The following is a 27,437-nucleotide window of genomic DNA, read 5'->3' on the forward strand; positions in this document are numbered from 1 at the left end:
TTGCCACCAAACGTGGCATGATTATAGCTGGGATCCACATAATTATCTTTAATTGAGGCCGATGGGATATTCCCAATACACAGCACTCAGCGACACCCAACTCCCTTTCACTTGTGCAAGGACCCTTGACAGCCATTATTTTGAGCCCACTGCCTTTTTCGGAGTTCTTTTTTCCATAAGGACCACCATTGTAATCAGTTTGGGACCTTGATGGTAACTCTCAGTATCTTCGTAATCATCTTGCTTTGCTGTCCTATGCTGATGGCCATATCTTCAACTTTTATGTCGTCTCTGATTACAAGAAGATTACCACTTAAAAAATACAGAAATCTGCGTTGGGTACTGTTGAAAGCTCCCATCCTTAAATATGATGGTTCACCGTCTATAACAGGATAAGGCAGCTTATGAAGGATATTTCCTACAAAAATAGATTTAAAATTTCCTCGCGAAGGCATCAGGCATGCCAAGCCCAATAATGCAAGCATTTCAGCACATCTAGTAGCATTGTCGATTTGTTTCTTTCCCAGGGTGTACCTGCAGTATCTTTTGCGTAAAGAGATTGATTAGACAATGTGTAGGAATCCACTCAGGGGTGAAAACGTTTATTATGAAAGTTTCGGGACCACCCATAAACAGATAATTAAAAATTAAAAAAATCATAAGCTGTCTACCACCGACACTTGATTAACAAAGCAAGGAAATTTACTGTTGATAAATTACACTACTCTGCGAAACTGAGATTTCAATTTTACAATGTTGTGGTTACATGAGACCTTATTTTTATCTACAGTACAAAGTTACAATTCTCACTCCATTTTCACATTTATGACACGCCTACTCTTCAGCATTCTTACTCGAATTCAAACTCATAGAAACTCATAGAAGATAAAGGAAAAGAACGATAACATTTCCAAACGCAATAGCTCATAACCCCCGGAAGGGTCTAAACATAGTCTACAAATCTCAAACACAAACCTTCACATAACTATCTCTGGCTTCAAAATGCTTGATTTGATCTCTTTGTGGGGTAAAACCACACCTCCGTTGCTGTAAATTTCATCACAAACATGGACATCTTCTCCGAGGATTGTTAAGTTCTCTACACGGGCCCATTGCCCAACGGTGGAGTGCCATCCGATGATACTGCTAGATATGCAAGCATGCTTCTTGATGCGAACTCCACGCATCACAGAGCAACGAGAGAGTCTAACTCCAGACTCAACAATGCATCCTGGTCCTATTGCAACATCAGGTCCAATCAAACAACCCTCTCCAATCTTGGCAGTCTCATCCACCAAAACATTTCCCACAATATGGGGACCATTGGCCAACTTAGATGAGGAATTTTTTCGAAGGGAATCTAGATAGAGTCTTAGGCCAGTAATATAGTCTCTTGGTTGTCCAATGTCCATCCAAAACCCTGGAAGCACCATTGCGTAGAGCTTGTCCTCCGCTGCAATTTTCGGGAAGACCTCTTTCTCAATTGAGGTGGGCCTCAGTTCAATTCTATCAAGAACAGATGGGTTCAACAGATAAATTCCGGCATTGATTTTGTTACCAACAAATATTTTTGGTTTTTCCACAAATCTCTCAACTTTTCCCGTGGATTCTTCCGTAACCACAACACCATACTTTGACGGTTCATCCACCTACAGTATAAGGCAAAATGATTTTCAACACTGTCAAGATTATTAGTTTGGAAATATCTCCAAGGAAAACTAAGAAGGATAAACTAAAAACTAGTAGAGTGGAAGGGTTACCTTGGTCACCATTATGGAAGCCTCCCCGCCATGGACTTTGTGGAATTCTATCATTTGTTTGAGTGGGTATTCGCTGATAACATCACTATTGAGAACAAAAAATGGTTCACCAGAACCATCGATTAACTTGTCTCTTGCCAGTGCCAAAGGACCAGCAGTGCCAAGTGGCTCAGTCTCTTGTGAGCACGTGATCTTAATCTCAAGCTTTGTCTCAAAATCCTTCAGGAAGTTCAACATCACCTGCAGGAAAGGCACAAGCATAAGCAGCTATCAAGCCTCAATTGGAACAATCTGTAAATTATTAATAAAAGTTGATGGTGGTAAAAAAGGGGTGAGAGGTGAAGCTGCTTGTCCTTGCCTCAGGTTGGTAGTTGATAGCCAAAACAACTTCAGTCACTCCAATAGCCTTGAGAGCCTCTATCTGCAAACAATTCAAAGTTCAATAAGTGGGATATAACACAGGCAATACCAATTGGAAAGTCAGATTTGTAAATTTAGAAAATGATCTTGACAGTAACAGGGCGTGGAATTATTTCTGCCCATTATACATGGGAAAGTGTTTGATTTTTATAACACCTAGGATTTAAAACAAGCTGTCCCTTGATCATGAAAGTCAGCAGATTATATCAAGTTATTGCAAAGAGGAAACAGTTAACCAGAAAGACAGCATCCATCACGAGTCCAATTACGCATGTGTCAACAAAGGCAATGCTCAAAAACTTATACCTGATGCAGGATCATAGGTTTGTTGGCAAATTCAACAAGTGGTTTAGGGACACTGAGAGTCAACGGCCTCAACCGTGTTCCAAACCCTCCAACAAGGATCAGTGCCTTCATTCTGAAATGCCCCCTGCTTTTCCTGCAAATTACACTGTCAGAAACTAAGCTGCAATATAACCAAGAGTAGCAGAATACAATCTAAGCCTGTTCTTTAACTAGTGCTATGGCAAAACTGTGAAACCTTACAAATAGGAACTAAATTAAGCTTGATGCAAATTCATCCAAGCAGAAAGAGTTAGAAACACCTGTTCATCACAACAGTCAGAGAGGACAAACCCTGAAATTTAAAGCAGAGCACATGGGACGCAACCAAAACTTTAAACACAAGTCATAAGATAAATCAGAACGCTTGAAAGAGTAATGCAAATCTGTCCAAATGAATTAGCTGGTATTAGCAAACAACAACTTCCAGCTATGCCACAGGTTGGAAATTTTAATGAGAACGACAAAATTGGTTTTATTTGGTCATCAGTTACTCCATATAAGACATGGAAACTAAGCCAAAATCCAATAGACAAATATAACCATCTCTGCATGAACAAGCAAATGAAGAAATTTTAAGCTCTTTATCCATCTCCCCAGAGAAAAGATGCCTCAAGGCACTCAACTAAATAAAAAATTTCCTTTTGTAACTTCCACATTTGCAAAAACAATTGCTTTGTCATGAACAGCATGCTCAAAAGAACTAGAAGCAACATCTTCCTAGCCAAATACATTAAAAAGATCACATTACACAGAGCACAGCTTGAAGTCAAATGCATTCCAACAAACAGAGCTGCCCAGGTATATTATTGTTTTTCCATTTCACCTGCTTTTGTGTGAAAAGAAGAAAGAGCCACCACATTCTGTAATTGAATGCATTGCCATCATAAGGAGAAAAAAGGATGCATTTAAAATGAATACATAAGGAGAGAAGCCTGGTGGATTCTTTCATTTACTCAAACACCAAATGAAGAAAAAAAAAATTTGGTCCCTTATCGGACATGAAAGGCCACAATAATGGATTTGTTTCCTCCACAATTAAGGACAATTTGCAAACGTAGGGCATAAAACTCCAGAAAATCATACCCGACAAAGGCAATCTCTACCGACTGCAAAATTGAATTGCAACTGAATTCAACTAAAACAAGATCTTAACATTCTAATAATGAGAAGCCCTCAAAAAGATAAAAAAACTTCTTTCAACATTCAAAGTGGTTTGTTTTTGTGGTCAAAGTTACGTTTAATTGCGTTTAAAAGTGTATTAGACGTCAAAAAAACATCAAATTAATGTTTTCTGATAATTTTGATATACTGATATTAAAAATATATATATTAATGTATTTTCAAATAAAAAAAATACATTTAAAAAGCACCACACCACAGTACCAAATCATCGAGCAGTCGGGTAAAAAGTAAACTACAACGTTCAATCATTTGGCCGGAAAAGGAAAAACAGAAATGTCAGCAGGGGTCATGATGTCAAAAAGACAAAATCTTTCAACATGATTGTCTCTGATCGAAGTGAATTTGACATATAAAACTGATCATTCGCATTGAATAGTTAAAAAAATGAAGGCAGTTACACTGAAACAACAAATCTTAATTTAATATAAACTCAAGTAATATATATACAAAAGATCTAATAAAAGGACTCTAATCTAATACCCTAATCACTCATGAAAATGGCCTTAAAATCTCGTTCAAAAATCCAATAAAGCCGCAAAAATCAGAATTGCAAGTACACCAAAACAATAAATAAGGATAGAGATTATAAAATAAAAGAAAGTCAAATTCTAGTCAAAACATTGTCCACATTGCTTCATTTCATCAGAGATCCACGGAGAACCACACCAGACTTAGACGAAACCATAAAGTCTCAAAACGCAGAGACAAAACAGTACAGCGATTACCTTTAGTCTGACAAGATCCAGAATCCGATTCAAGAGAGCACGAACAGTTTTCCAAGCGAGTCAGAATGGCGGGGGCTGAGTCGCCTCGGAGAGGTTCTGGCTCCCTCGCGCACTCCTTTTAACGGTAGGTGATAAGGATCTCTCGAAGGCTTAGCTGTACAAAATGTTGCTCGTTTGATGGGTTATTTATACACGCAAAAAAAAAAAAAAAAAAAAAAAAAGACGAAGAGAGAGAGAGAGGAGATTGGGAATTGGCGGATTTGAAATTAATTATTAATTTCATTTTAACCAAGGAACTTTCCTCTCAAGAAAAAATATTGGGAGCTGAGTTTTTAATTTGGTGGAAGTTTCGGGGTTGTTTCAAATTTTGGCATTTTTATGTTGTGGATAAAAATGTACTATACGTCTATTTCTGGTATTTACACTGGTAATGTAGATAATAAGTGGGGTAGAGTTTCTTTTGATACACCACGCAAAAAGAGGAAGAAGAGATAGGATGGTGTGATAAATGGGTGTGGTTATGGTAATGTCACCGTCGTGTTTTTAGTGCTGATTTGCAATTCTTGACCATGATAATGGATGACAAATAATAAATTATATGAATTTAATATTAAAATTAACTTTTATAAAATATTTATCTAGCTCTTTTAAAAAAAATTGAAAAAATAAAATGAAAGTACTAGGGATAATATATGAAATAAAATTATATAAATTTTATATATTCTAAACACATGAATTCAATTTTTTTTCAATTGAGTTCATAGAAAACACTATAATTAAATCTAATTATAGTAAAAAATTGATTTCAAATAACAAGCGAAGAAAACAAGAATGAAAGAAAAGCTAAAGTGCAACCGTGCCAGCATGAGACGGTTGAAAACTTTACATATGCGCGCGTGTGTGTAAAGTGAGATTAAACTAGCATTTTAGATTTTATTAAACCTAAATAATCTAAATAATTCATATTTATAATTCATATTTATATTCTAAAATCCATAAGTTAGAAATCCACAGAGAATAACACTTCGCATATAAAATAAGTATCATTCTAGCTAAGGGTGTGTTGTTTTTGCGACTCAACATGTTTATCAAAGTGTTTTCTAATTAAAAAATATTAAATTAATATTTTTTATATTTTTATATAATTTTCATATAATGATGTTAAAAATAAAAAAAATATTATTATTTTAATATATTTTTAATTAAAAAATAATTTTATAAAAATATATTTCATCCCATTATCAAACACTAATTAAATATACAGGGAACTTTTTTATTTCACCAGACAATTCCTTATTTTATTACTAAAGTAATGACCCACTTTCACTAGACAAATCCTTATTTTATTACCAATGACCCACTTTTTGGAAATAAAAAAACGTGAGAAAACACGTTAAATTATAGAAATCAAGATTCGATCCTAAACCCACAAAACAAAGCACAAATGCAATCGCACCTAACACCATACTCATCATTAATATGCAGATAAAAATATTTAATCAAGGGAAAACAGTACCTCTTCGAAATTCATACCTTGTAAAAAATTTCTGAGCGTGGGCAGGTGCCCCGCCACTGCCCACGTGCTGCCCTCGCCCCCGGTCAGATGTAACATGACCACGCCATGGAATCCGTGGGTTTGGACTAGACCACTGGATTGCTAATTTATCAACAGACCCGTTCCTAATTTCTTACACAAAGTCTCGAGGACTCCAGCGACCTCTAATTTGCGCGCGTTGACCCTTTGCACGGTGTCACCTTTGACAACGTAGCAATCTAGAGTTCGTTATGTTGTTAATTTCCAGAAATTGGGAGGCTTAAAGTTATACACACATGGCGGCGTCGTCGTCTTCTTCTTCTTCCTGGATCTTAAAGTCAGGATTATGTTTTCTTTTTGTGAAATGACCTAAAGTTAGAAAATATTTTTTTTTTGTTTTATTTCTGTTATTATAGCAAGTTGAAACTTGAAACCATAAATGCCATGTTGGCTTTTTTCTCTGGCCGAAGTAGCACCAAATCCTTCGGTCATCCACCACTAGCTATTAGCATTCTTGAGATTGACGCCCGACTCGTTAAGAATCAGAAATCCTGCTGGCTTCTAGTTCATCAGCAAAACTTGAGGAGCAAGATGGAAGCCCAGTCCCTCTCTCGCTTTTGAGTCTTGCCCTCTCTTTACATGGATTAGAAATTTACTAGATGGCATGCAGTGTGAGTTTATTTAATGGTGTTATAATTATAAATCAATATTAGATAAGTAATAAAAATTAAAAATATGATAAAATTAATATTTTACAGGAAAAAAAATTGTATTGATGATAAAAAAAAATAGAAACTAGATAGAATGAGTTGTAGCAATTCACAATATTTTGTAAAGAAAGCTATCATGCTTTTCTCGCATGATTTAACTTTATTGTAATTGTAATTCTCAACCGGCTCAATATTAAAAAAATAAAATCAACAAAGATAATTTTAGAAAAAATCATAACAAAAAAATAAAAAAAAAACATGTGGGAAAACACTGTAGTAATCCACGGTGCTATAAATAAAAAAAATTATAAAACTAAATTCTTAATCAACTCAATATTAAAATAATAAAATCAATAAATATAATTTTGGAAAATAATTATAACAACAAAACAAAAAAAAACAAAAACTATGTGGGAAAACACTATAGCAATCCATAATTTTTAATGATAGCAATAACAATAACAATAATAATAATTTTTAATTTTACCCTTTAAATCAAATCCATGGTTGTTTTTCAATATTCATAATATTTTTTTTCAAATTTATTAGTTATTTTATTAATAATATTAATTATAATATAAATAATAATATTTATAATATTAAAACTATCAATTACAATAAAAGTAAGAATATTTGTAACACAATAAATAATATTGATACTTTTAATTATAATGAAAATAATAATATTTATAACACAAATATTAACACTTAGAAACCTAAGACTCTAGAACATTGGGTCATGATGCTGAACCCGAGAGAATTGGGTCCGGACACGAGACTCATTAGCCTTGGGTCCATTACCAATGGGTCCTGACGCATAACCCAAGAGAATTGGGTCCGGATACGAGACCCATTAGCCTTGGGTCCATTACCAATGGGTCCCGACCCTAGGCGCGCAGTTCTGAAAACCCGCTCACTTGGGTCTGCAGCCAGGCACGCGAGCCTAGCCCTAGCACCCGGGACATGTAGCCCTAGCGCCAGGTGTTCACAGCATGGGGCACAACCCCATCTTCCGCAACTTTTGGAACTTTTTGTGTCAGGGCATGACGACCCCAACACCAACACCAGGTGCCCGCAACATAGAGCCTGTTGCCCCATCAAAATTTGCATTGGTTGTTTTTTCTTAAACTATTCCTTTAATATCAAATGCATCCCAATAAAAAGACAATCTCACTCTCCTCATGCAATCTTTGTAACTTTTTATGATAAGAATAGCTTTGTCATTACACTGCTTTAATCTGCAATGTTATATATCTTTATGAACAAGATTTTTGCTAATAATATTTTAATTCACAGTGTAATATTTGATGAACATGATTTTTCATACATGATTTAGCTTTATTGATCACAATAGCATTTAATTAATTAGAAGCCAGATTTGACCTGTCATGAATTATTTGCGACTATGTGACAAATACATATGCGTGCATTCCCATATCCATAAATCATTTAAATTTACAGTAATGGTACATACGCACAGTGCACTCGATGATTAGTGACTCGACAAGTTAACACAATTATTCGTACAGCCAAAATTAAATCATAAACAAGTATTTTATACTCTTTTATGTTATTCGTATCAATACCCCCTACCGTTATACTTACCTCAAGGAATGGAATTAGAAAATTTCAAATGGGGACGTCATCGTAAAAAAATATAAGATTGAAGAGCAAATATTTTATTTTTAGAAAGACTATTTTAAAATTTTTAAAAAAATTTAAAACCAAAATTAAAATATTTTAAAACTTAATTTGGAGATGCAATACTCCAAAGCAAGCTGTAGTTGCTCCCTGATTACCTCCTTAAAATACAAGCACGAGGAGATGATTGCATGTATGCCAGCCATCACCATTATTTAAATCACAACTCTTATTAAGCCTAGATTATCACATAAGCAAAGGATGTTGACCATCGCTAATTAAATTGCTTAAGGAAACTAATGGGAGAACAGCCGATATTTCATTGTCGGTGATGTTCTGCACACCTTATTAATTATTTTGCATATATAATTGCTTCCCAAAGTGCGCAAGTGTATTGGAATTATAATGGAATCTTTCTATTTAATTAGGACGATCCATGTGGAGCAAAAATTAAATAAATCTGAACATCATATGGGATCTCGTATATTTCCCTTAAAACCAAAGTCTAGGTTATACTCCCGGATTTGAAAGTTTGGTGCAGGGGTTGCACCATCTTGTCGTAGATTTTTAATTCTTTTATTTAAATTTGAATTTTTTTGAGTGTTTTAATGTGTTAATATTTAAAATATTTTTTTTAAAAAAAATAAAAAATAATTTAATTAATTTTTAAATAAAAACAACTTTAAAAATCAATCCCTACTATAATCCCGAATGTTCCATGGCACAGCTTGATTTTGAATTAAAAAAAAGAAGATAATTGTGTGGTGAGAAAAAAAATGATTGTGTTTTAATTTTAATTTATTTTTAAATAAAAATAATTTAAAAAATTAATCTCTATTACTACCATCTCAAACACCTAGCACGCTTGATTTTGAATTTTTTTAAAAAAAAAGGAAAAAAAGAAAGATGATTGTGTGGTTAGAACTGGATTGTCATCTTCTAAAGCCATGCCCGACTACAAGAACTATACTATTTGAGTCAGCTTAGAAAGGTAGACCGTCATCATCTCCAGCACATGCCAGAGTAGGTGATGATTCCCTGAACGAAGAAACAGCGGCAGGATGGTTCAGCCCCAATGCTATGATACCTTGCAAGTTGCAACTACTGTCCTGCAGTATCTTACCAGCTGACGGGCTACCGCAAATAGATCCAGATTACGATTGATTTAAAATCTAGACTACATTTCTTGTAATTTCTCAATTACACCCAGACGAAAGAAAAAATTTCCGCGGAGCAATGAATAGGAAAGCGTCCTGGAAAATCCAATGGACAAGACATGATCACCTCGTGGGTTAGATAATTTATTGTTCTTGAGCCCGGGATACTGAATAAAACCTCTTACAGTGTCTGATGATGCGTTTCGGCCCATGTCCAAAAGTCAAGGCCCGAGTCAGAACTGGGAAGAAAAAAAAAAGGAACATGACTAGGAAAGCAATTTGATTAGATTAATGAGATTCTTCCATGTTGCTCTTCTTTTTTTTTTTAATTTTTTTTAGATTAACTTGGGTGTCCGGAGCAGCTTGCGCGCACCTCAACTATTACAAGGCATGCGTGTCTAAATTACTATTCGCACCAAAAGTATTATTTATATAATTTTGACCATGTGCTTCGATTGCTTTACTCTAAAGCAAAATGTATAAAGAAATTGATAAATTCGAATTGAACAAACTCAAAAAAAACCCCTCAATCAAGCAAATGACCCATTTTATTCGGGCTCTGCCAAGACAATGGGCTTAGTTTCATTGATGCAGCTATATTTTCAGGTGTATGAAAGTTTTCAAAAAACCCATCATATTTTTATCGGTGTTAATATATATATGTCGGAGATATTTTCTCTTGTTAATACACATGTTGAAAATATTTTCTATCAACATGGATGCGTACATAAAGTATATTTTTACTCGTCAAGACTATTAGAGTCATATTACAATTTAGCTCATTATTTTTATAAAAAAACTCATGAGCTGTAAATAAACCATGAATCTATCAACTCGAAAAGATTCTGAATCTTCATTCTCCGTTGCATGTTTATTCACAGAGTATTTCTTTATAATATAAATGCATTTCTTTAAAAAAATCACTAACTTATTTATCAGAGAATTTCTAATATCATCAAAGATGACCTTTTGCATATATTAGACACCCACCTTCAACCACCTTGATTGTGAATAATAGATTAAATTACTATAACAAAAAAATTAATTGATTATCGTGGACATAAACCTTACCTCCAAACTACTTAGATTTCATAGGATCTCATTAAAAACTAAAATCATACTCTTCATTTTGACATTATATAAATTTAATCACGTGTTCTCAATTTGTTCATTTATTTTATGAAAAGTAGTTTTGTGGAAGTTACTTTTTAAACTTTTATGTGTCTGTTTGTCTTAAAAAAAATTGATCAATCAAAAATACTTCTCAGTCAAAGTAAAATCTGACTTGATTTATAAAAAAATGTTTTTTTTTATTTAAGTGAAAACACTTTTTAGAGAATTGATAAAAAATAAAAAATATCTTGTTATTTTTTAAATATATTAAATTTGATCTTTAATATTTTGATTTTTATATATTTTATCTTGATTTTTTTTCAATCCCTTAAAATTTGATTTAATTTGATTTTTATACCAACTTTGGTCCTCATTCTTTTGATTGCTATTTTTTTTTCTCTTATCATTTTATTAATTTAAATTTTTTATCTATCAGATTCAATATCTATCATTTTGATTATTATTTATTTTATTTAAAATAATCTATGAAATTATTTTTTTCAAGTTCACCCTCTTTTGATTTTCATTTATTAGTTCTAGTATCTGTTTTTTTATTGTTATTTATTTTATTTTAAATAATTTATGATTTTTTTTATTTCATATTTCTTTTAATTTTTATTTTTTAGATCTAGTTTTTATTATTTTAATATTTTTTAAATAAAAAATTAATAAATTATTTTTCAGTTTATTTTTCATGACACAATAAAATAATAAAAAAATATTTTCTAACTTATTTTTTTATAGTATCACCAAACAAAAACCAATTCACTTTTTAGAAAATAAACTATTTCACAAAAGAAAACAAACAAACAAACGGTACTATATAATTATTTAATTTGATTTTACTAGGAAAGCAATGTAAAACACCGAATCTTATCAATCGAATAGGATTTTTGAAAATAATCGGCTATCCAATGAATGAATCGGGTGGCGGATTCTGCATAGAATCCATCCATGATTTTCGGGGGTGGTAAGAGAATTTTCAATGGCCCAAATCCTATCTATCTTCTTCTGCTCCAAGCCCAAGCATTACAACCTGGCAATCAATGTGCCGAGAGATTTTGATGATCTATAGGCCCATATCCAAAACAAATTGTTACAAGTTATTACAAGCCCTAACTTCCTCCTTGTCTGCAGAAAGCCCACTACATATCGCCAATCAACACAAAACGACACCCTTTCACTCTGCATTCTGCATACCTGTACCCGACGTCGCATAACGCCCAAAGAAAACATTATCAAAAACCAAAACCAAACCCTACGTTCTTCATTTTTTTTCTCTTCTACAGACAGAAACAGAAGGCATCATCTCCAATAAAAACCAGAGGGCCAACACCACAAAAATCCTCAACCATGTCTGTAGTAGACAAATCAGCGAAGCCAGCCAAGATGCGTTGGGGAGAACTAGACGAGGAAGACGGGGAAGATCTAGACTTTTTATTACCTCCCAAACAAGTGATTGGGCCTGATGAGAACGGGATAAAAAAAGTGATCGAGTATAAATTCAACGACGATGGTAACAAGGTTAAAATTACTACCACCACGCGAGTTCGCAAGCTCGCCAAGGCTCGGTTGAGCAAGCGGGCCCTGGAGAGGCGAAACTGGTCCAAGTTCGGAGATGCCATTCATGAGGATGTTGGTAGCAGGCTTACTATGGTTTCTACTGAAGAGATCTTGCTTGAAAGGCCTAGAGCTCATGGTATTTCTATTATTTTCTTAAAAAAAACATTATATTTGATCTGATTTTCTTGTGGTATTAGTATGCGTTTTAATTACTCAATCTATTGGTTTCCTTTATACAGTAATTCCAGTGCCATGTTTTTATATATATGTTTGGCATCCTTTCTGCAACGCATCTTTATTCAGTGTTGTCTTGCCTGATATGCTTCATTTCTAGCGCATGCATTAGGAAACTTCAATCACAAAGAAAAAGGGTTGGATTTGACCTCAATGAAAGTTTATAGAGTGATGGTTGTGTTGTTTGGAAAATTCTCACATCTGGATTTTAGCTCCTTCTAGATCATATCTAACCGTATATTTGTGGATTACTACTTTCTTTCAAGAATCTAAGGGTTGGTTGTTTTTTTCATTTGATAATGCATTGACATGCCAACAGGTGCCAAAGCAGATGAAACCAAGATAGCTGGAGATAACTTGGCTCAGCTAGGTAAAGGAGGGGCTGTTCTCATGGTTTGCAGAACTTGTGGTAAGAAAGGAGATCACTGGACATCACGATGCCCATACAAGGATCTTGCTCAACCACCTGAAACCTTTATCGACAAACCCCCTGCAACGGAGACAGCTATGGCTGCCACCGGAGCAACCAAGGGTGCTTATGTCCCGCCAAGCATGAGGGCAGGTGCAGAGAGAACTGTTGGATCAGATATGAGGCGCAGGAATGAAGAAAATTCAGTTCGGGTTACTAATTTATCAGAGGACACCAGGGAGCCTGATTTGCTTGAACTATTCCGCACATTTGGTCAAGTGAGTCGTGTCTATGTTGCTATTGATCAGAAGACCGGTGTCAGCAGGGGCTTTGGTTTTGTCAACTTTGTAAGCAAGGAAGATGCTGAGAGGGCAATAAACAAGCTCAACGGATATGGTTATGACAATCTAATTCTTCGAGTCGAATGGGCAACACCCAGAACAAACTAGATTGTTCAGAATCGCAATGCATTTCTTCTGGTACGCATGGTTCTATGCTTCCTAATGTGTCTTCCTGAAGAATGCTTGTTGTTCTTCAACCTTGGGATTTTATTATCAGATAGAGTTGTTTAATGTTCATGACTGGATTTCGATGTTTTCTTTGCTGTTATTGTTGCTCCTCGGACTACTTTATAAAAGCGCAGAAGAGTAGATTCTTGAAAAAAGAGCTGAAGAGCAAATGAGTTTGAACATTATATTTTTAGTCTGATATTTAATGAGAAATAGGAAACAATATTGTTTTTCCTAGACACAAGTGCAGTTTTTTGAGAAAATATTCGATTATTGTTTATACTCTTGTCACTTTAATCTCAACTATTAAAGCATCCTAGACACCAAATGATATGTTGTCTATTAGCATTTGTTTAGCTAATTGCTGCACATTGCACGGTTCTGTTTCTATCCATGACCTTGAGAAAAAGGTTTGCCTGGCGAGGAACACTAGTCAAAAGTAACTGAGCCGGGCTACCATTCCTGATTGGATTGACTCGAATCTTTCAGCTAAAGTTGGCTGGTCCTTTTTTTGTCTGCACCTTTGCTTTTCCGAATTTCGGTATTTGGCCTCAAATATTGTTATGCAATCTCGAAAACACCTATAATTACTTTAATTAAGAAACTCAAATCCTATGATACACACACACAGTATCTAATTTTTTAGTTTAATGTGGGTGTCCGGGTCAGCTTGCGCGCACCTCGACTAATCCCACAGGCCCTGAAGTTAACGACCATGTAAGCCTTCAGTGGCCATCATATGAGCAACGACAAGGCTTGAATCTGAGACCACAGAAGGAGCAAACCTCTTGGTCCCAAGCTCTTATCACTGGGCCACCATCTAGATAGTTATCTAATTTTTAAGGATACGAGTTAGAGTAACAGTCTCTAAGTTCGAAGAAAGTGATGGAACAGTAATGTTGTTATATATATATATATATAACAATACAACCGACAAACAATTTGAATTAAGGACAAACCAGCCGAAACAAAGAACTGTAGCAAGTCCAAATGCTTCGACAATTTTCTAACATGTTCAGAAGAAACTGGAGAGGGGTACTTTGATCAATTTCGGTTGCTTGCATTGTGAAAAGTAGAAACAAATATTGTCATAAACTATTTTTCCATATGAAATTTGTCAATCAATGAACTACATAGGACTGTAGAGGAAATCCATAATTTCTAGAGATACTAATATCATGTGCTGGTTGCGCATAACTTCCAAATTGAAGAAAGAAAAGGACCGTAATTATTGGAAACAACTAACACATGTATCCAATTGAAAAGAAAAAAGAAAAAAAAAAAACTACATAGACAGTAATCTCTAGCACTTGAAACTCTTCAGAGATTTAAGTTCTCGCCAGTGCTCATGCAATAGACAATTCATCGAAGAAGGAATTGATGTTTTTCAGGCACTCGAGTTTTTTTCGCTTTCCTTGAGTGCGGTATGAAACATAACATGCGTCAGAAGCACAATAGCAAGCTTGCATAAGTGAACAAACTCCACAACACTTCACACACAACAATACTCGACTTTTCATGGCACTGAGTACAGTATAATGTTCAAATTCTGCTAAATAAAATATACACAAGGGACCTGGCTAGATCATTTTTTACACCTTAAAAGCAGTATGTCATTCTAGTAGTTTTAAGAGATGGAACTAGCTGCGGTGAACCTGATCCACGAAAGAATAAGAACGAGCATACGAGTACGCATACATGGATCTTAATGATTTATCAGCTTTCTGAAAGGACTTCTAACCTAACAAAACTGTGCAAGGGCTTGTCAGAGTCAGATACTCAAGTAGGTGACTCGGCTAGAATAAGGGTATGCCACCAGCCACATGCTACAGTTTTAGGGACACAGCCATCGATGGTAACTTGAGAAGGAATGTTGCGGTCAATCACATCACCCAAGCCAAGCTGTTTCACAAACCCAGACGTCGAAAAAGTCAATTATGTTCTTAAATTTGCAGACATTTTGCAGCTATATGTACACCACAACACTGGAACATAATGACGTGAACCTGAGTTCCCTATCAATTAGAGTGCATGGTAAACTTTATAAACAACAACAGAGGCTTATTTAGCTTGATACGAATCACAGTAATGAAATTAAAATCCAATGCCATTCCAGATGCTCGGCAAATAAGATGATTGATTGGGATTAAGCATGAGTACCTGGCCATACTTGTTCCATCCCCAGCAGAATACTTTTCCATCCTCTTCAAGAAACAAAAGTAAAAAGTCACTCTTCATAGTTACGTGAAATACATGTCCAAACATAATTCTAAGAGCATGCATATGGGTCGCAAGTTTAAAACATGTTATAGGAATAATCACCAGAATGGTGAAGAAGTAATTATTAATTTGTTTTGAAAATATGCTACGTTTGACATTAGAAATTATCCTTTCCACCAATTTAACTAAGCTTGCAACTTGATTAACACAAAATTGCACTATTTTTTACCTACGCCAACAGTTACGCCTTCTCATTCACCACTGACAATCTTTCAACTGGTCTGGTTCTTGATCAGTTATTTTGTTAGGTTTTACAAGACAAGTAATATCATCTTTGCATATATTTGAGGCTAAAAACCCTCATTCGAATTGGCTGTATTTTTATACCTTTCAGAGTTGTCCTTTTATTCATCCATGTAGAACTCACATTGGTGGTTTTATAATTTTGATAATCCTTCAGACTTCGTTTCACCAAATCAAAACACCAACACTCAATTTGTTGCCAACAAGATCAAAGGAGATGATATGAGATTGAAAATTAACTCAAATAATATGCACACACGCACACACAAAATTCAGTAGTTTGTCTGATATTCAGTGGAAATTAATGGAATGACATAATTGTTACCGAACAAAGAGATACGGAGGACTAAAAATAGTCCACAAACCTGAGATTATAGCACTGTGGCGAGCCCCACAAGAAACTGTTTTCGCATGTATATTTTCCAAGCTTGGAGCTTCCAAGAGTCTGGGGAGAGTCTGATGTACAAATTCAATAGATTGTGAAGTTAACCACAGAGAATTCTTCAAGAACAAAACATCTGTTAACATAGCAGCTATGATTGAGGTATAAGTAGTCCAGTGAACAGTGATAATGATTCAGATATAGCGCAGTGGTAGCAGTCGCAGTGCTTGGATCTCTGTGCCCAAACTGAAATCTCGAAACTCTAAGAGTCTAGTCACCTTTCCCAGTGTTCTACTGGCAAAGAAGAGTAACTCTTCAAGAACAAAACATTTGTTAACATAGCAGCTATGATCGAGGTATAAGTAGTCAGTGAACAGTGATAATGATTCAGATATAGCGCAGTGGTAGCTGTAGCAGTGCTTAGATCTTTCTGTGCCCAAACTGAAACTTTGAAACTCTAAGAGTCTAGCCACCTTTCCCAGTGTTCTATTGGCAATGAAGAGTAATTAATGATTTTTTATTTTGAAACTACATTTTTTTCCGTGTTCTGTTGATGATAAATGCATTTGGATTTTTGAGATCTTATAATGCACATTTTATCATACCAAATTACCAGTCCTTCCATTTACTATCCTGCACTCAAGGGAAAGAGAACTTGAGCGATACAGTTATATTTGTAATGTACCTCTGCCTGGTCACCACCAGTTCCCAACTGTCCAAACTGATTCCCACCAAATGAGTAGACATCGCCATCAGCAGAAACACAAACGGTATGCCATAACCCTGCGGCAACTGCCTCTATCCTAATGCCCAGCAAAGAAGATACACAAGTTGGGCTTAACTCATCATCTGTGCTTCCTTGACCACACTTGAAAAAACAATAACAATAGACTTTAGTCCTTTTACCATGACAAGCCAAAACACGCAGCAGTAAAATTAATCACAAGAAAAACACAAATATGTAAGCGCTAAAAAAGAAATAGAGTATGTGGATGGGAATCCCACATCAGTTAAGAATAAGAAGTTTGAGTTGCTTATATATAAGATGAACCCCAAACCAATCAGTTTAGGCTTTCGGGTTAAAGTGTTGTTAAACCTTGTGTGTAAGCCCTCACGAATGCACGCCCAGGTAACTCCCCAGCAAAGATAATCCCTTGTGGAGTTGGATGTCAATTTCAACATCTACATTGATTTTTAAGGTGCAGAAACGCTATAGGATTTAATACTTCAAGATTGGAGAGAAAAAAACTAGTAATTTAGATCCAGTGCAGCTTTGCCATCAACTACACTATTTTTAATTAATTGAGAAAGATTGGACGTGCATCCTCTCTTTCCTTTGGTGGCACTTTTTGCATAATCATGGCAACTTTACACACTTTTTCTGCAGTTTCTATTAAGGGACATGTCCAACGCAATAAAAAAAATAGGGGCGATAACAAATATAGGCCAATTCTCACCATCAAAAGCACTTTTTAGTGGCTAAAATGTTAGAAAGTAAGTCATTCAAATGAGGTTTGACAGTCAAATAACAGACCCAACATTTAATAGTCGAGGGGTTAAAACAGATCCAGAGGAGTTCAACCAATCGAGACATACACGAATGAAAGACGAGCAACTAAGAATTCAAAGTTTTACAAATATCTTTTACTGGTGATGATTCTATGCAAGAACCAAATTCAAATAAACAGTCAGATTAGGAACCATCATATTGATTGAGACGCATTGCCAAGCAACATATGATGAAAGAAAACGTGCATTTCTCTAATGAAAATGCAAGGACAAGCTCACACACAACACAAGAAATTTACTTTAGGAAAATAGAAAACCCCAGGAGAGACTCATTGACTGCCAAAAATTTACTAGACCACAGTACCTGTCCATAAAGTCCCCAGCCAAAAGTAAGCAGTGCTCCAGCATCTGTAATAGATTTGAAGCCAAAAGTATGAAATGGTCATGTGGAGGTCTTTGAATACAGAATAAAATGGGGGAAAATAAAGGGAAAACAGGCATGCATTAACCATGACAGTCAAACTCATGCCATAGACAGTTTGCAGTCTAGGTCGTAAATCTTGTTGCTGTACTTACTGATACAAGTATATCAAGTACACGGCTCTAATGCTCCTAAACTATGTTACTTGAGCTTATATATATTGAATAACAAATTCAACAAAGCATTATAATAATAAAAAAAGAACATCACCATACAATAGTACCTGTAATTACCGCACTGTGTCGACCTCCACAAGCAATCCCCTTAACATGACTTCCAGGAACTCTAAAACTCTGTCCCTCTGAAGTCATGCCCCCTCGAGAAAGCACTACAGCTCTATCTTTTCCGTAAGCAGAGTCAATGCAAGGTATGGGATGAGGAGAGGACACCATACGTATCCGGGAGCCCAAACCAAGCTGCCCTTCGCCACCATAGCCCCAACCCCACACCTGTCCTATATCTGAAACTTCGGGAAAATTAGGATACATCAAGTGTCTTGCTTAGTTGCTTTACATAAAAGTCTTCCATAGCTTCAAGCTTCATACTGCCTATCAATTTGTTACCATGATCTCGTTGCAGAGAGAACTACACATCAAAATACAGAGTCAGCACAGTACTATTCCAGGACAGGACTTACCTGACAATGCTAAAGTGTGGCGCCCGCCAGCTGCAACAGTGGCAACCCTCACTCCCGGGTTAAGAGTTACTAGGCATGGCAATGCTGAGAGTGTTTCATCTCCGGCAGATGAGCTTTCGGCTGCTTGTTTTGCTGATGCTATTCTCCGCCTCTTTGTACTTTCATCTCCACTTCCTCTACCATCAACCCCAGAAAAGGTTCCACTTCCACTGCTAGACCTCGAACCTTGCGAGCGAGGGCTGACTGCAAAAGATAACCATTCACAAGTTAGCCTGCAGAAAGATAAATTACTTAGTGCACAGTGTTTGAAAAGGTAGCTTGTTGGAAATTGCCTTGTTCTGTAAAAAACAGATTCTGTCTTTCAAACGCATCCTTTGCTGATCCTCCCGCCCCTGATGGATCTCCAAAGACTTTCCCTGAGGGAATACATTCTTTCCATCCCCATGTATAGACTTCTCCAGTGTCTGTGCTTGAGAAAAAGAAAAAGAAAAAAGAAGCTTAATTAGTTTTTAGGCAGAGTAATATGATACATGATCAATTATCAATCAAAGAAAGAGTTTAACAGTGCCCTTGCATATACAGCTATTTACCTGTAGCTGCTACACAATGCGCCCAACCAGCAGCAGCTTCTACAATGGAAGCCTCAGTTGGGAGAGGGAAAGCCTCGGGAGTTTCCTTAACAAGAAAAATAGAAGGAAAAAAATTGTTTGTTAGTTCTACAACATGTAAAATTAATCAACACATATGGAATGAAGTTGAAGTGTTTTATGGTGCAGCACTACCCCATGCTTCCCGGATGTGACATAGCTTTGACCTAGATCATCTGTTGAACCCCATGTAATGAGCTTTCCAGACTCTGATTAAACAACAACCATGAGTAAAACACCACTATTTTCTAAATTAGAAAAATCAGTTGACCGTAGCAATTGAATCAAGCTTTTATTAGCTTTGAAGGGAAGCGAGAAATAGTAGCCTTTATGCATGTCCATAATCTAATTATGAGCACTATCTCAAACTTCAATTAAGAGGAAAGCAAGAAGGGGTCAAACAGAAATGAAAAGTGCTTCAAATGGCAATTGAATGCAAATTGCAGCAAGCTGACAGTGTAAAGTCTAATCAGTATAAAAATGTTTAAATAAAAAAGGGGGAAAAAGGACTTGTCTTGCATCCAAGAAAAGCTAAATTTCCTTTCCTTAAATGTGAAAAGTAAACACTGTTGCATTGAAAACTGAAATTATAACACGAAATTAAATTTCAGAAGCAAATTAATTTCAACTTGAAATTGTACAAAAATAATTTTAGTTCGGCTCATTTTAACAAACTGAAAGAAATTAAACAGAAAAATACAAACAAAATAAACTATTAAAAAACGAAAAAAAGAAAAGGAAAGAAGCAGGAATCAGGATTTGTACCAAGCAAAGTAAAAAACCTCACTTGACAAAGTTCATTATCCCCATTTTAGCCAAATTAAACTCAGCTTTCTTTTCCCAGGAACCAAAACAGCATTAAAACAAACAATAAAACAACCTTACTTTCTTCCCTTTTCCCACATTTTCTCAGCAACCAAACAGAACGAAAATCAAATGTAATAAAAAAATCCACAACTCTCTATTTTTACCAACAAGATAATAACCAAGATAAGTCAATCACATTCCCATTCCCAGGTCTAACCTCTCAACTCCACACAAAAATAAAATAAAACTGAAGAGACAAAGAAAAGTCACCAGAAATGGCCATGGCGAAACCGCAACCGCCACCACAAACATCCTTCCACGCATACACCGTCGACCTGACAGCAAGCGGAGACGAAATCGGCGACCTTTGCGGCAAAGCACCCGGTAAATAACCCCACATAAAAACCAATCTCTCATTGTTCACCTCCATTTTCACTGCTTCTTCCTTTCCCTCCCCATTCATTCTTTATATAAGAAAAGAGAAGGCAACACAGATGAAAACACCAAAAAAAAAAATCAATACTTGCTACTGTTTTTTATATATTTTTTTATTATTATTTTTTGGGAGAAAATTTTTTGAGCTTTTGTGTCTGTGTATTTGAGAGTTTGTTCCGGTAAGTAATGGAGACTGGTAATAATAGTAGCCATAAAATGGGGCGTATCATTTACAAGAAAATAGAAGATACCACGTAGGATGCTCACGTGGTTACTATGCCACGTGGCTTCATGTTATCCGCTAGATTGCTCAGTGAATTCTGGCCAGGAGTTCTCGGAAGTTTCTGGAAGGTCAGGACTCTAAGAGGAAAAAAAAAAAAAACTCAAAGATGGCGTGCACACAGTGGTTGATGCCGAGTGACACGTGCTTCCTTTCTATACGAAGTCCAATCATTACTGTCTGACGTGTCGGGTTATTAGCGTGGGATGTTTGTGAAAGGGTCGTGCCACGTCATTTTTGGGTCGGTTGATGCAATCATTGGTTTTTTTTTTTTGCTGGTATATACATGTGGAAGGCACTATTTTTTTTGGTAATAGGTGAATTATTTAATTAGTGCTTCGTTAGTTTTTATGTTTGCGTTGGGGTAAATTCAAAGATTATGGGTACCAAATAAAAGTATAGAAAGGATATTTTATATAATATTTGGTTGATGTTTCGAAATAAAAAACAAAAATAAAGACTTGTACTTCTAGTTTTGAAAATACAAATAATACATTTATTTTTATTTTTTCATAGTATCTATTATGTTATTAAAATATTACAGTTTACAATACCATTCTCACTCGCTGTACATGTGATGCAGAAATAAATATATATCCTTATCATTCTATAGTTTAATTAAATTATATCTGCCTATATATTAAACTATTACAGTTTACAATACCATCAATAATTGTAAAATAAACTAAATTATAAAATAGTTTATATTATAAATTGATACGTACGTACACAGTAAAAAAAAATGAAATTGGAACGGGTTGACAAGAAATAAGGAACATGAATATAGTTTATTTGAGGAACATTCACGTAGTTTCTATAAAATGATAGACAGAACATTGTTCCGCATTTAGCGCAGTAGGGATCCAGTATGATTATATACAAGTAAGTGAACAGACACCCTTGTGAGAGAAGTGTGTTTTTTCCTCTTCAATTCTACCTTTTGCATGACACCAACACCAAATCATACACTCCATGTCGTTGGCACGATACGGGTCTGATTATTTTTTCTTTTAATATATAAAAAAAATATTTAGATGTTGCTGATTACTTTTCAACTTTTTTTTACACCTTTTGGAGGCTAGCTTAATTACTTACTGGTTTAAAAACAATATAGATAGGTAAGTAGTAAAAATATATTTTGACTTATAAAATTTTAAAATAATATTTTTAAAAAACAAATATTAAAAGTATAATATATTTTATTGATCAGAGCCAAGTTGAGTTAACATATAAATTTTGCTGATGAAATTAAAAAAAAATAATTAAAAAAACAACATGAATTGACCTATCAAACCCATGATCCGGATCATGAGATCATAGTAAACTTATATAAAGTAAATTAAAATAAATCATAGAGCTCAATTCTTAATCAACTTAGTGTTAAATAATAAAATTGAAGAACAAAATAATTAAAAAACAACAACTTTAGTTAACCTGTTAAACCCAAGACCCGGATCATAAGACCAGAAAAACCTCATAAAAAGTAAACATAAAAAATGACTTGAGTTGACCCAGGTCAACTTGTCAAATCCGTGACTAGGGTCATGAAACTATAACAACTCACTATAAAGCAAATCAAAACAAATTATGAAGCACATTGCCGAAAGATGAAATTGAAAAATAATCAATCTAAAAACAGGACACAATAAAATAACTTGAGTTTACGCATGTTAACTTGCAAAAAACATGACTCAGAGATCGGTATAACTTTATGGAAATAAATTAAAATAAATTATGAAGCATCATTTCTAATCAACCCAATATTAAATGATAAAATTGAAAAAATATCAATTAAAAAAAAAAGAATCTCTAGTCAATTGGGTTAACCTGTCAAACCCGGGACTCGAGTTATAAGACTAGGATAACCTCATAAAAACCAAACCAAAATAAATCATGTCTAATTTCTAATCAATCCAATATTAAAAGATGAAGTTGAAAAAAAATTAAAAAAAAAAATCAAGCCAACCGAATTAACTTGCTAAACCCGTTACACTAGTAATGCGACCAAATTACCCATCTATAAAACAAACCATAATAAATTATAAAGTTTGATTTTTAATAAATTAAATATTTAACTATGGAACTAGAAAAAAAAATTCAGATACAGAAAAAAAAAAGGAAAAAAAACACTATCAAGATTAATAAAGTCTCGTGGGTGGTGTACAGTAAAAGCACACCGCCGTTAGTTTATTGTTAATTAATGTCAATAATAAGAATAATTAATTAAAAAAGTTTCCCTGTAGCCTCTTGTTGTGCGATCATGTAGATGTCGTAACAAGATTGAAACTAACGGCCGGGATAGAATCTCTGAAACTACAAGCCGTGATCCGTTAGATGTGCGTATCCCACAAGGCTGCCCGTCTTTAGAAATTCTAATACTCATGCTGACTAAGTTCATAAAATTTAGATTTATTCTAAATTTGTGTAAAGAGTAAAACCCAGATAGCTAAAGGGATAAAATAAACTAAACTACCCCATTATAATTATATTGAAACAAAAAATTAATGGATACACACAGCCAAGCCTTTTTACAAGCTTATTTCCAGGTACATTACTCTAAAAATTTATTAAGAAAGTCAAAAAAATCATCTCAACCCACAAAAAATTAAGCTGTTAAATGAGGTTTCAGGATATAATTTATATTATTTTCTAACACACCTCCTCAAGTAAAAGCCATTCGGACTTGAAATTTGCATAGACTTACATTACTTTGTGCTTGATTTTTATCAAATAAATAAGGGTGGTGAGGCTCTGATACCATATCAAAAAACCATCTCAACTCAAAAATTTAAGCTGTTAGGTGAGGTCCCAAGATATAATTTATATTATTTTTATTATGTGAGGTCTCAGAATATGATTTATATTATTCTTTAATAAATAACATGTGGTTAATAATGCGTTAATTATCATGTTTTTTTTTTTTTTCCGGGAGAAGGCTGGCACCATGAAAATTTCCTTAGAAAATTTCCTTAGATAGAGCAAGGAACAGTTTATTTGTGCGATCCAGCCATGTTTTTTAAATTTTTTATCTTTCAGTCAAGATGTATTTTGCTGGGAGTACTGGCACTGCTGTTTCTGACTGGATTAGTCTGTCCGAGGGGCTAAAATATATGTGTTTGTTAATACATATAGTGTTAGTCGGCAGGAGTTCGGAGACGCTTTGGAACCACAAGCTCTATTTCATTTTGTTTGATAGGAAAAAGAAAGCACTTCATTTTCACGAGCTAATAGCTTTTCAAGACGCACACGTCATCCAATCTCTTGGATATTTTCCTTCCTGAATCCTGGCAGCTATTGGTCGGGAGAGTATCGTGTTGGTGAAGAGAATCTTTCAGTCCCGTCCTCTATTTGCTATTTCGAGATTTATTTGGTGAGGGATGGAGAGCGGTACTCGTCTCATTGATTGATCTGTAGAGGGACTGACTTTCGCAGTTCCACGTCTTTTTTCATCATTTCAGATTGAAAGGAAACTTTATCTGTATATTGTTTTTTTCTGTTCTCTCCTGCTCTCAATTAATGAAGCAAACAATGGGAAAGACGCATTAATTGATGACATCTAGTAAATAAATAAAAAAAGGACTAACCAGTTTGTAATAACAGTTAAATCAGTCGACTGATTCAAAAATAATAAACAAAAACACAAAACCATTATAACAAGGGCTCGAGGATATTTATGAAAGCGATCTCTAGACAGTAAAAATTTGAGTGGTAATTACAAGTAATAGCTCTTTTAAGCTGTGTCTGGCATGACTAGATATTGAATTAGGCCCGCTCCATTAGCTTGCAAAATCTATCCAGAACAGTTCTTTACCTAGTTGTGAAATACTCATAATTCATAATTACTCGTTATTGGAAGTCTGACTATATTATCAACACTCGCAAAATATATTTTAAAAAAAGGTTTATAAATTATATTTTTATATGAAATAGTTGACCACTTTATATAATTGAATCAACTGGTTGAGCTAAATTATTGACAATAATGCTATATGCTAAGTTGTTTCATTTTAAAAGAGCGACATATTTAAATATTGTTATTTCTAAGTATAACAAGGTAAATATATATTATATCATCAAATCTTTTTCAAAATGTATTATTCTGCCAATAAATTTATTAACATAATGTGCTATTTTTTTTTAAAAAAATATCTTCTATATTATTAGATGACATTGTACGGTCAGGCAATCTATGGAGTCCTTGCAGGGTGGATGAACATCGTGTGTTGCAAAACTTCCCACCTATTCTTTACGGCCCAGAATGTCACCCTATTGGGCCTCCAAATGTAGAATCACCACTCAATCATGGGCCACACGATCAGTTATCCAAAATAGTTACAACCCTTTCAAGACCAACCACCCGATCTTGGTGCCTCCAAATAATCGATGATGTTTTTCTAGCCTCAGGATTGCTTACCATAAACACACAAGTGAGCCCATCAAATGATTAAAGAATAGACACGTATTATTAGAGGGTCTAACTTTGATCACCTGGGAGGGAGACACTGACTACGTGGAGGCTCTATCACCATTGTGGTTTCTGGTTTTCCGTGAAGATGGAAAGTTTTGTCATTTTAACCTCCCTTCCTTTTCCTTCAATTTCAATTTATCCTCCTTCCCTTCCTGTTCATGCTAGTAATTACTTGCAAAGGAGAAGAAGCCGGATCGAAGCTCTGTTTTTCATCTGTCTGTAAGCTTCCTGGTGCATTGACATGGATTGTTTGAGCTCCTAAATGAAATAGATGGAGTTCTACAAATGATGCAAGCTTAGCTCCAGGGCGTTTTTACTTTCAAACATGAGCACACAAAATAAAAGAAGAGGATGGATTAATTATTGGAATTCCCAGAAACCTGAGGCAGACATGTCGCAAACAAGCAAATGGACCCATCACTGAGCTTGAAAATATCACAAGCTTGATGACCCCGTCAAATGATTGTAACCCAGCAGTTCAGAGGACATCAACTACCAACACGTGTGACTGTGAGTGTTCCCCTGCATCAGTATCCTTGAGCTTTTTTTAGGCTTTAGAAGTGGTCTCCTTCTTTCTCTTCCATTGATTTTTGGTTTCAAATTAGATGAAAGCTGTGTTTTTTTGTTTGTTTACTGCATCAATTCGCATGGTGTTCCAGCAAAACTCTTGACCATTAAAACCCAGAAAAGGAAAGATATTAACATTAAATTAAGTGTCATGTTTCCGTACATCTAGCTACTGAACAAAATTACTGGTCTATTATTTGACTGCTACAGTCTACACCCACTTGACACGGCAAGCTGAAGATCAACCACGTAATTTGGGGCTCGTTACATGCCATAATTGGACCTCTGTCTCCAACCACAGGATCATTCGCATCAAATGATTGTAAGACAGACACGTCTTATTTGAGAACCCTGATTCGATTCATGTGGGATACCATGGTCGATGGTATATGAGGCTCAAATATAGAGGTCCAGAGGACTGCTTCGATTCGTGGTTTCACAGATCTGCACGCAATAGACCACTGAACGAATAAATGGCTCAGAACCATTGACTCTAAAACTCTTCTGATAACCAGAGGCCAAACGTGTTCGCTTAATTGTTCCAAGCTATAACATGCTAGTCCGATACTATTATATCCACGGCAAGAGGAAAATGTTACTAAAGACTGTTCACGACGTGCCTGAGCTGAGCTTGTGGGGTAGCAAAATCTGGTCTTGTGTTGGTGGGGAAATGACTCGTGCCTTTGTACAAGTTGGAATTCTTGGTTATGTCCTTACATTCCTAATTATGCTATTTAAATCCTTAAATAAATTATCACTTTCCAATAAATCTTTCTTTCTCTGTATTCTTTCACCGTTTTCCATCCAAACTAAACGTAGTGCGTATGACCATTTTTTATCCCATGAATATGACTATTGCCTAACACATTAATTTTTGGGCGAGTGAAATTGGCATTTGGCAAATGAGCAACAATTCCCTTTGTATTGGGCTGGTCATTTGTTAGATATAACATGGGTCATTTTTGGGATAAAAAAGGTCACATGTAAATTACATTAATTTGAATAGAGAGAATTTACATAAAGATGGATTGAAACTTGATCTTTCATGTGGAAATTAATAAATCAATACAATCTAGATATAAAGGCGTTGTAGAGAATTAACCATTGTTGTGCAGTACTAAATCGAGACATTTGCCATTGTTGTTTCCATGTGTTAGAATTTTATTCTCTCGGTCCATGTTGGGCATCGCACATGCTCGCCTAGTAGACAAATTGGGCAAATTATCATGCAAAGTTAAAAAAAAATAGTAAATTAACATAACAACAAAACTTCTTTTTTTGGTGGTGAAATAGTATATTTTTAAATGACGCAGTTCACAATCACAAAAAAAAATATTAATTGATGTTACGATTCACAAACACAATATCAATTGAATTCAAGACTAATCAGCTTGTAATG

General features: G+C 35.0%; 3 protein-coding genes across 6 annotated transcripts; 1 reads left to right on the forward strand and 2 right to left on the reverse strand.

Moving 5' to 3' along the window:
* Positions 1-684: 684 nt before the first annotated feature.
* Positions 685-4,718, reverse strand: LOC7490373 (mannose-1-phosphate guanylyltransferase 1). 2 transcript variants are annotated; one of them, XM_002316226.4, is made up of 5 exons: positions 4,433-4,718; positions 2,487-2,619; positions 2,119-2,181; positions 1,761-2,000; positions 685-1,649 (listed from the first exon to the last, which is right to left on the reverse strand). In XM_002316226.4, the coding sequence occupies exons 2-5, from the start codon at positions 2,595-2,597 to the stop codon at positions 978-980; spliced, it is 1,086 nt and encodes a 361-aa protein (XP_002316262.1). In that variant the 5' UTR covers positions 2,598-2,619; positions 4,433-4,718; the 3' UTR covers positions 685-977. The 2 variants fall into 2 exon arrangements, with proteins under 2 accessions (XP_002316262.1, XP_024466188.1); XM_024610420.2 differs by having other exon boundaries at positions 2,487-2,631; positions 4,433-4,597.
* Positions 4,719-11,795: 7,077 nt separating this feature from the next.
* On the forward strand, positions 11,796-13,582 carry LOC7458120 (uncharacterized). Its single transcript, XM_002315168.4, has 2 exons — positions 11,796-12,286; positions 12,704-13,582. Exons 1-2 carry the CDS (start codon positions 11,941-11,943, stop codon positions 13,240-13,242), a joined length of 885 nt encoding a protein of 294 aa, XP_002315204.1. The 5' UTR covers positions 11,796-11,940; the 3' UTR covers positions 13,243-13,582.
* Positions 13,583-14,793: 1,211 nt separating this feature from the next.
* Positions 14,794-20,928, reverse strand: LOC7458121 (ultraviolet-B receptor UVR8). Of its 3 annotated transcripts, none has more exons than XM_024609356.2 (11): positions 20,559-20,927; positions 19,617-19,690; positions 19,425-19,509; positions 19,167-19,298; positions 18,835-19,077; positions 18,421-18,663; positions 18,081-18,124; positions 16,893-17,135; positions 16,191-16,281; positions 15,463-15,506; positions 14,794-15,204 (listed from the first exon to the last, which is right to left on the reverse strand). In XM_024609356.2, the coding sequence occupies exons 1-11, from the start codon at positions 20,749-20,751 to the stop codon at positions 15,082-15,084; spliced, it is 1,515 nt and encodes a 504-aa protein (XP_024465124.2). In that variant the 5' UTR covers positions 20,752-20,927; the 3' UTR covers positions 14,794-15,081. The 3 variants fall into 3 exon arrangements, with proteins under 3 accessions (XP_024465124.2, XP_024465125.2, XP_024465126.2); XM_024609357.2 differs by having other exon boundaries at positions 16,893-17,075; positions 18,421-18,657; positions 20,559-20,925; XM_024609358.2 differs by lacking the exon at positions 19,617-19,690 and having other exon boundaries at positions 20,559-20,928.
* Positions 20,929-27,437: the final 6,509 nt, after the last annotated feature.

The sequence above is a fragment of the Populus trichocarpa genome, chromosome 10 (genome assembly GCF_000002775.5).
Source record: "Populus trichocarpa isolate Nisqually-1 chromosome 10, P.trichocarpa_v4.1, whole genome shotgun sequence".
Lineage (NCBI taxonomy): Eukaryota > Viridiplantae > Streptophyta > Magnoliopsida > Malpighiales > Salicaceae > Populus > Populus trichocarpa.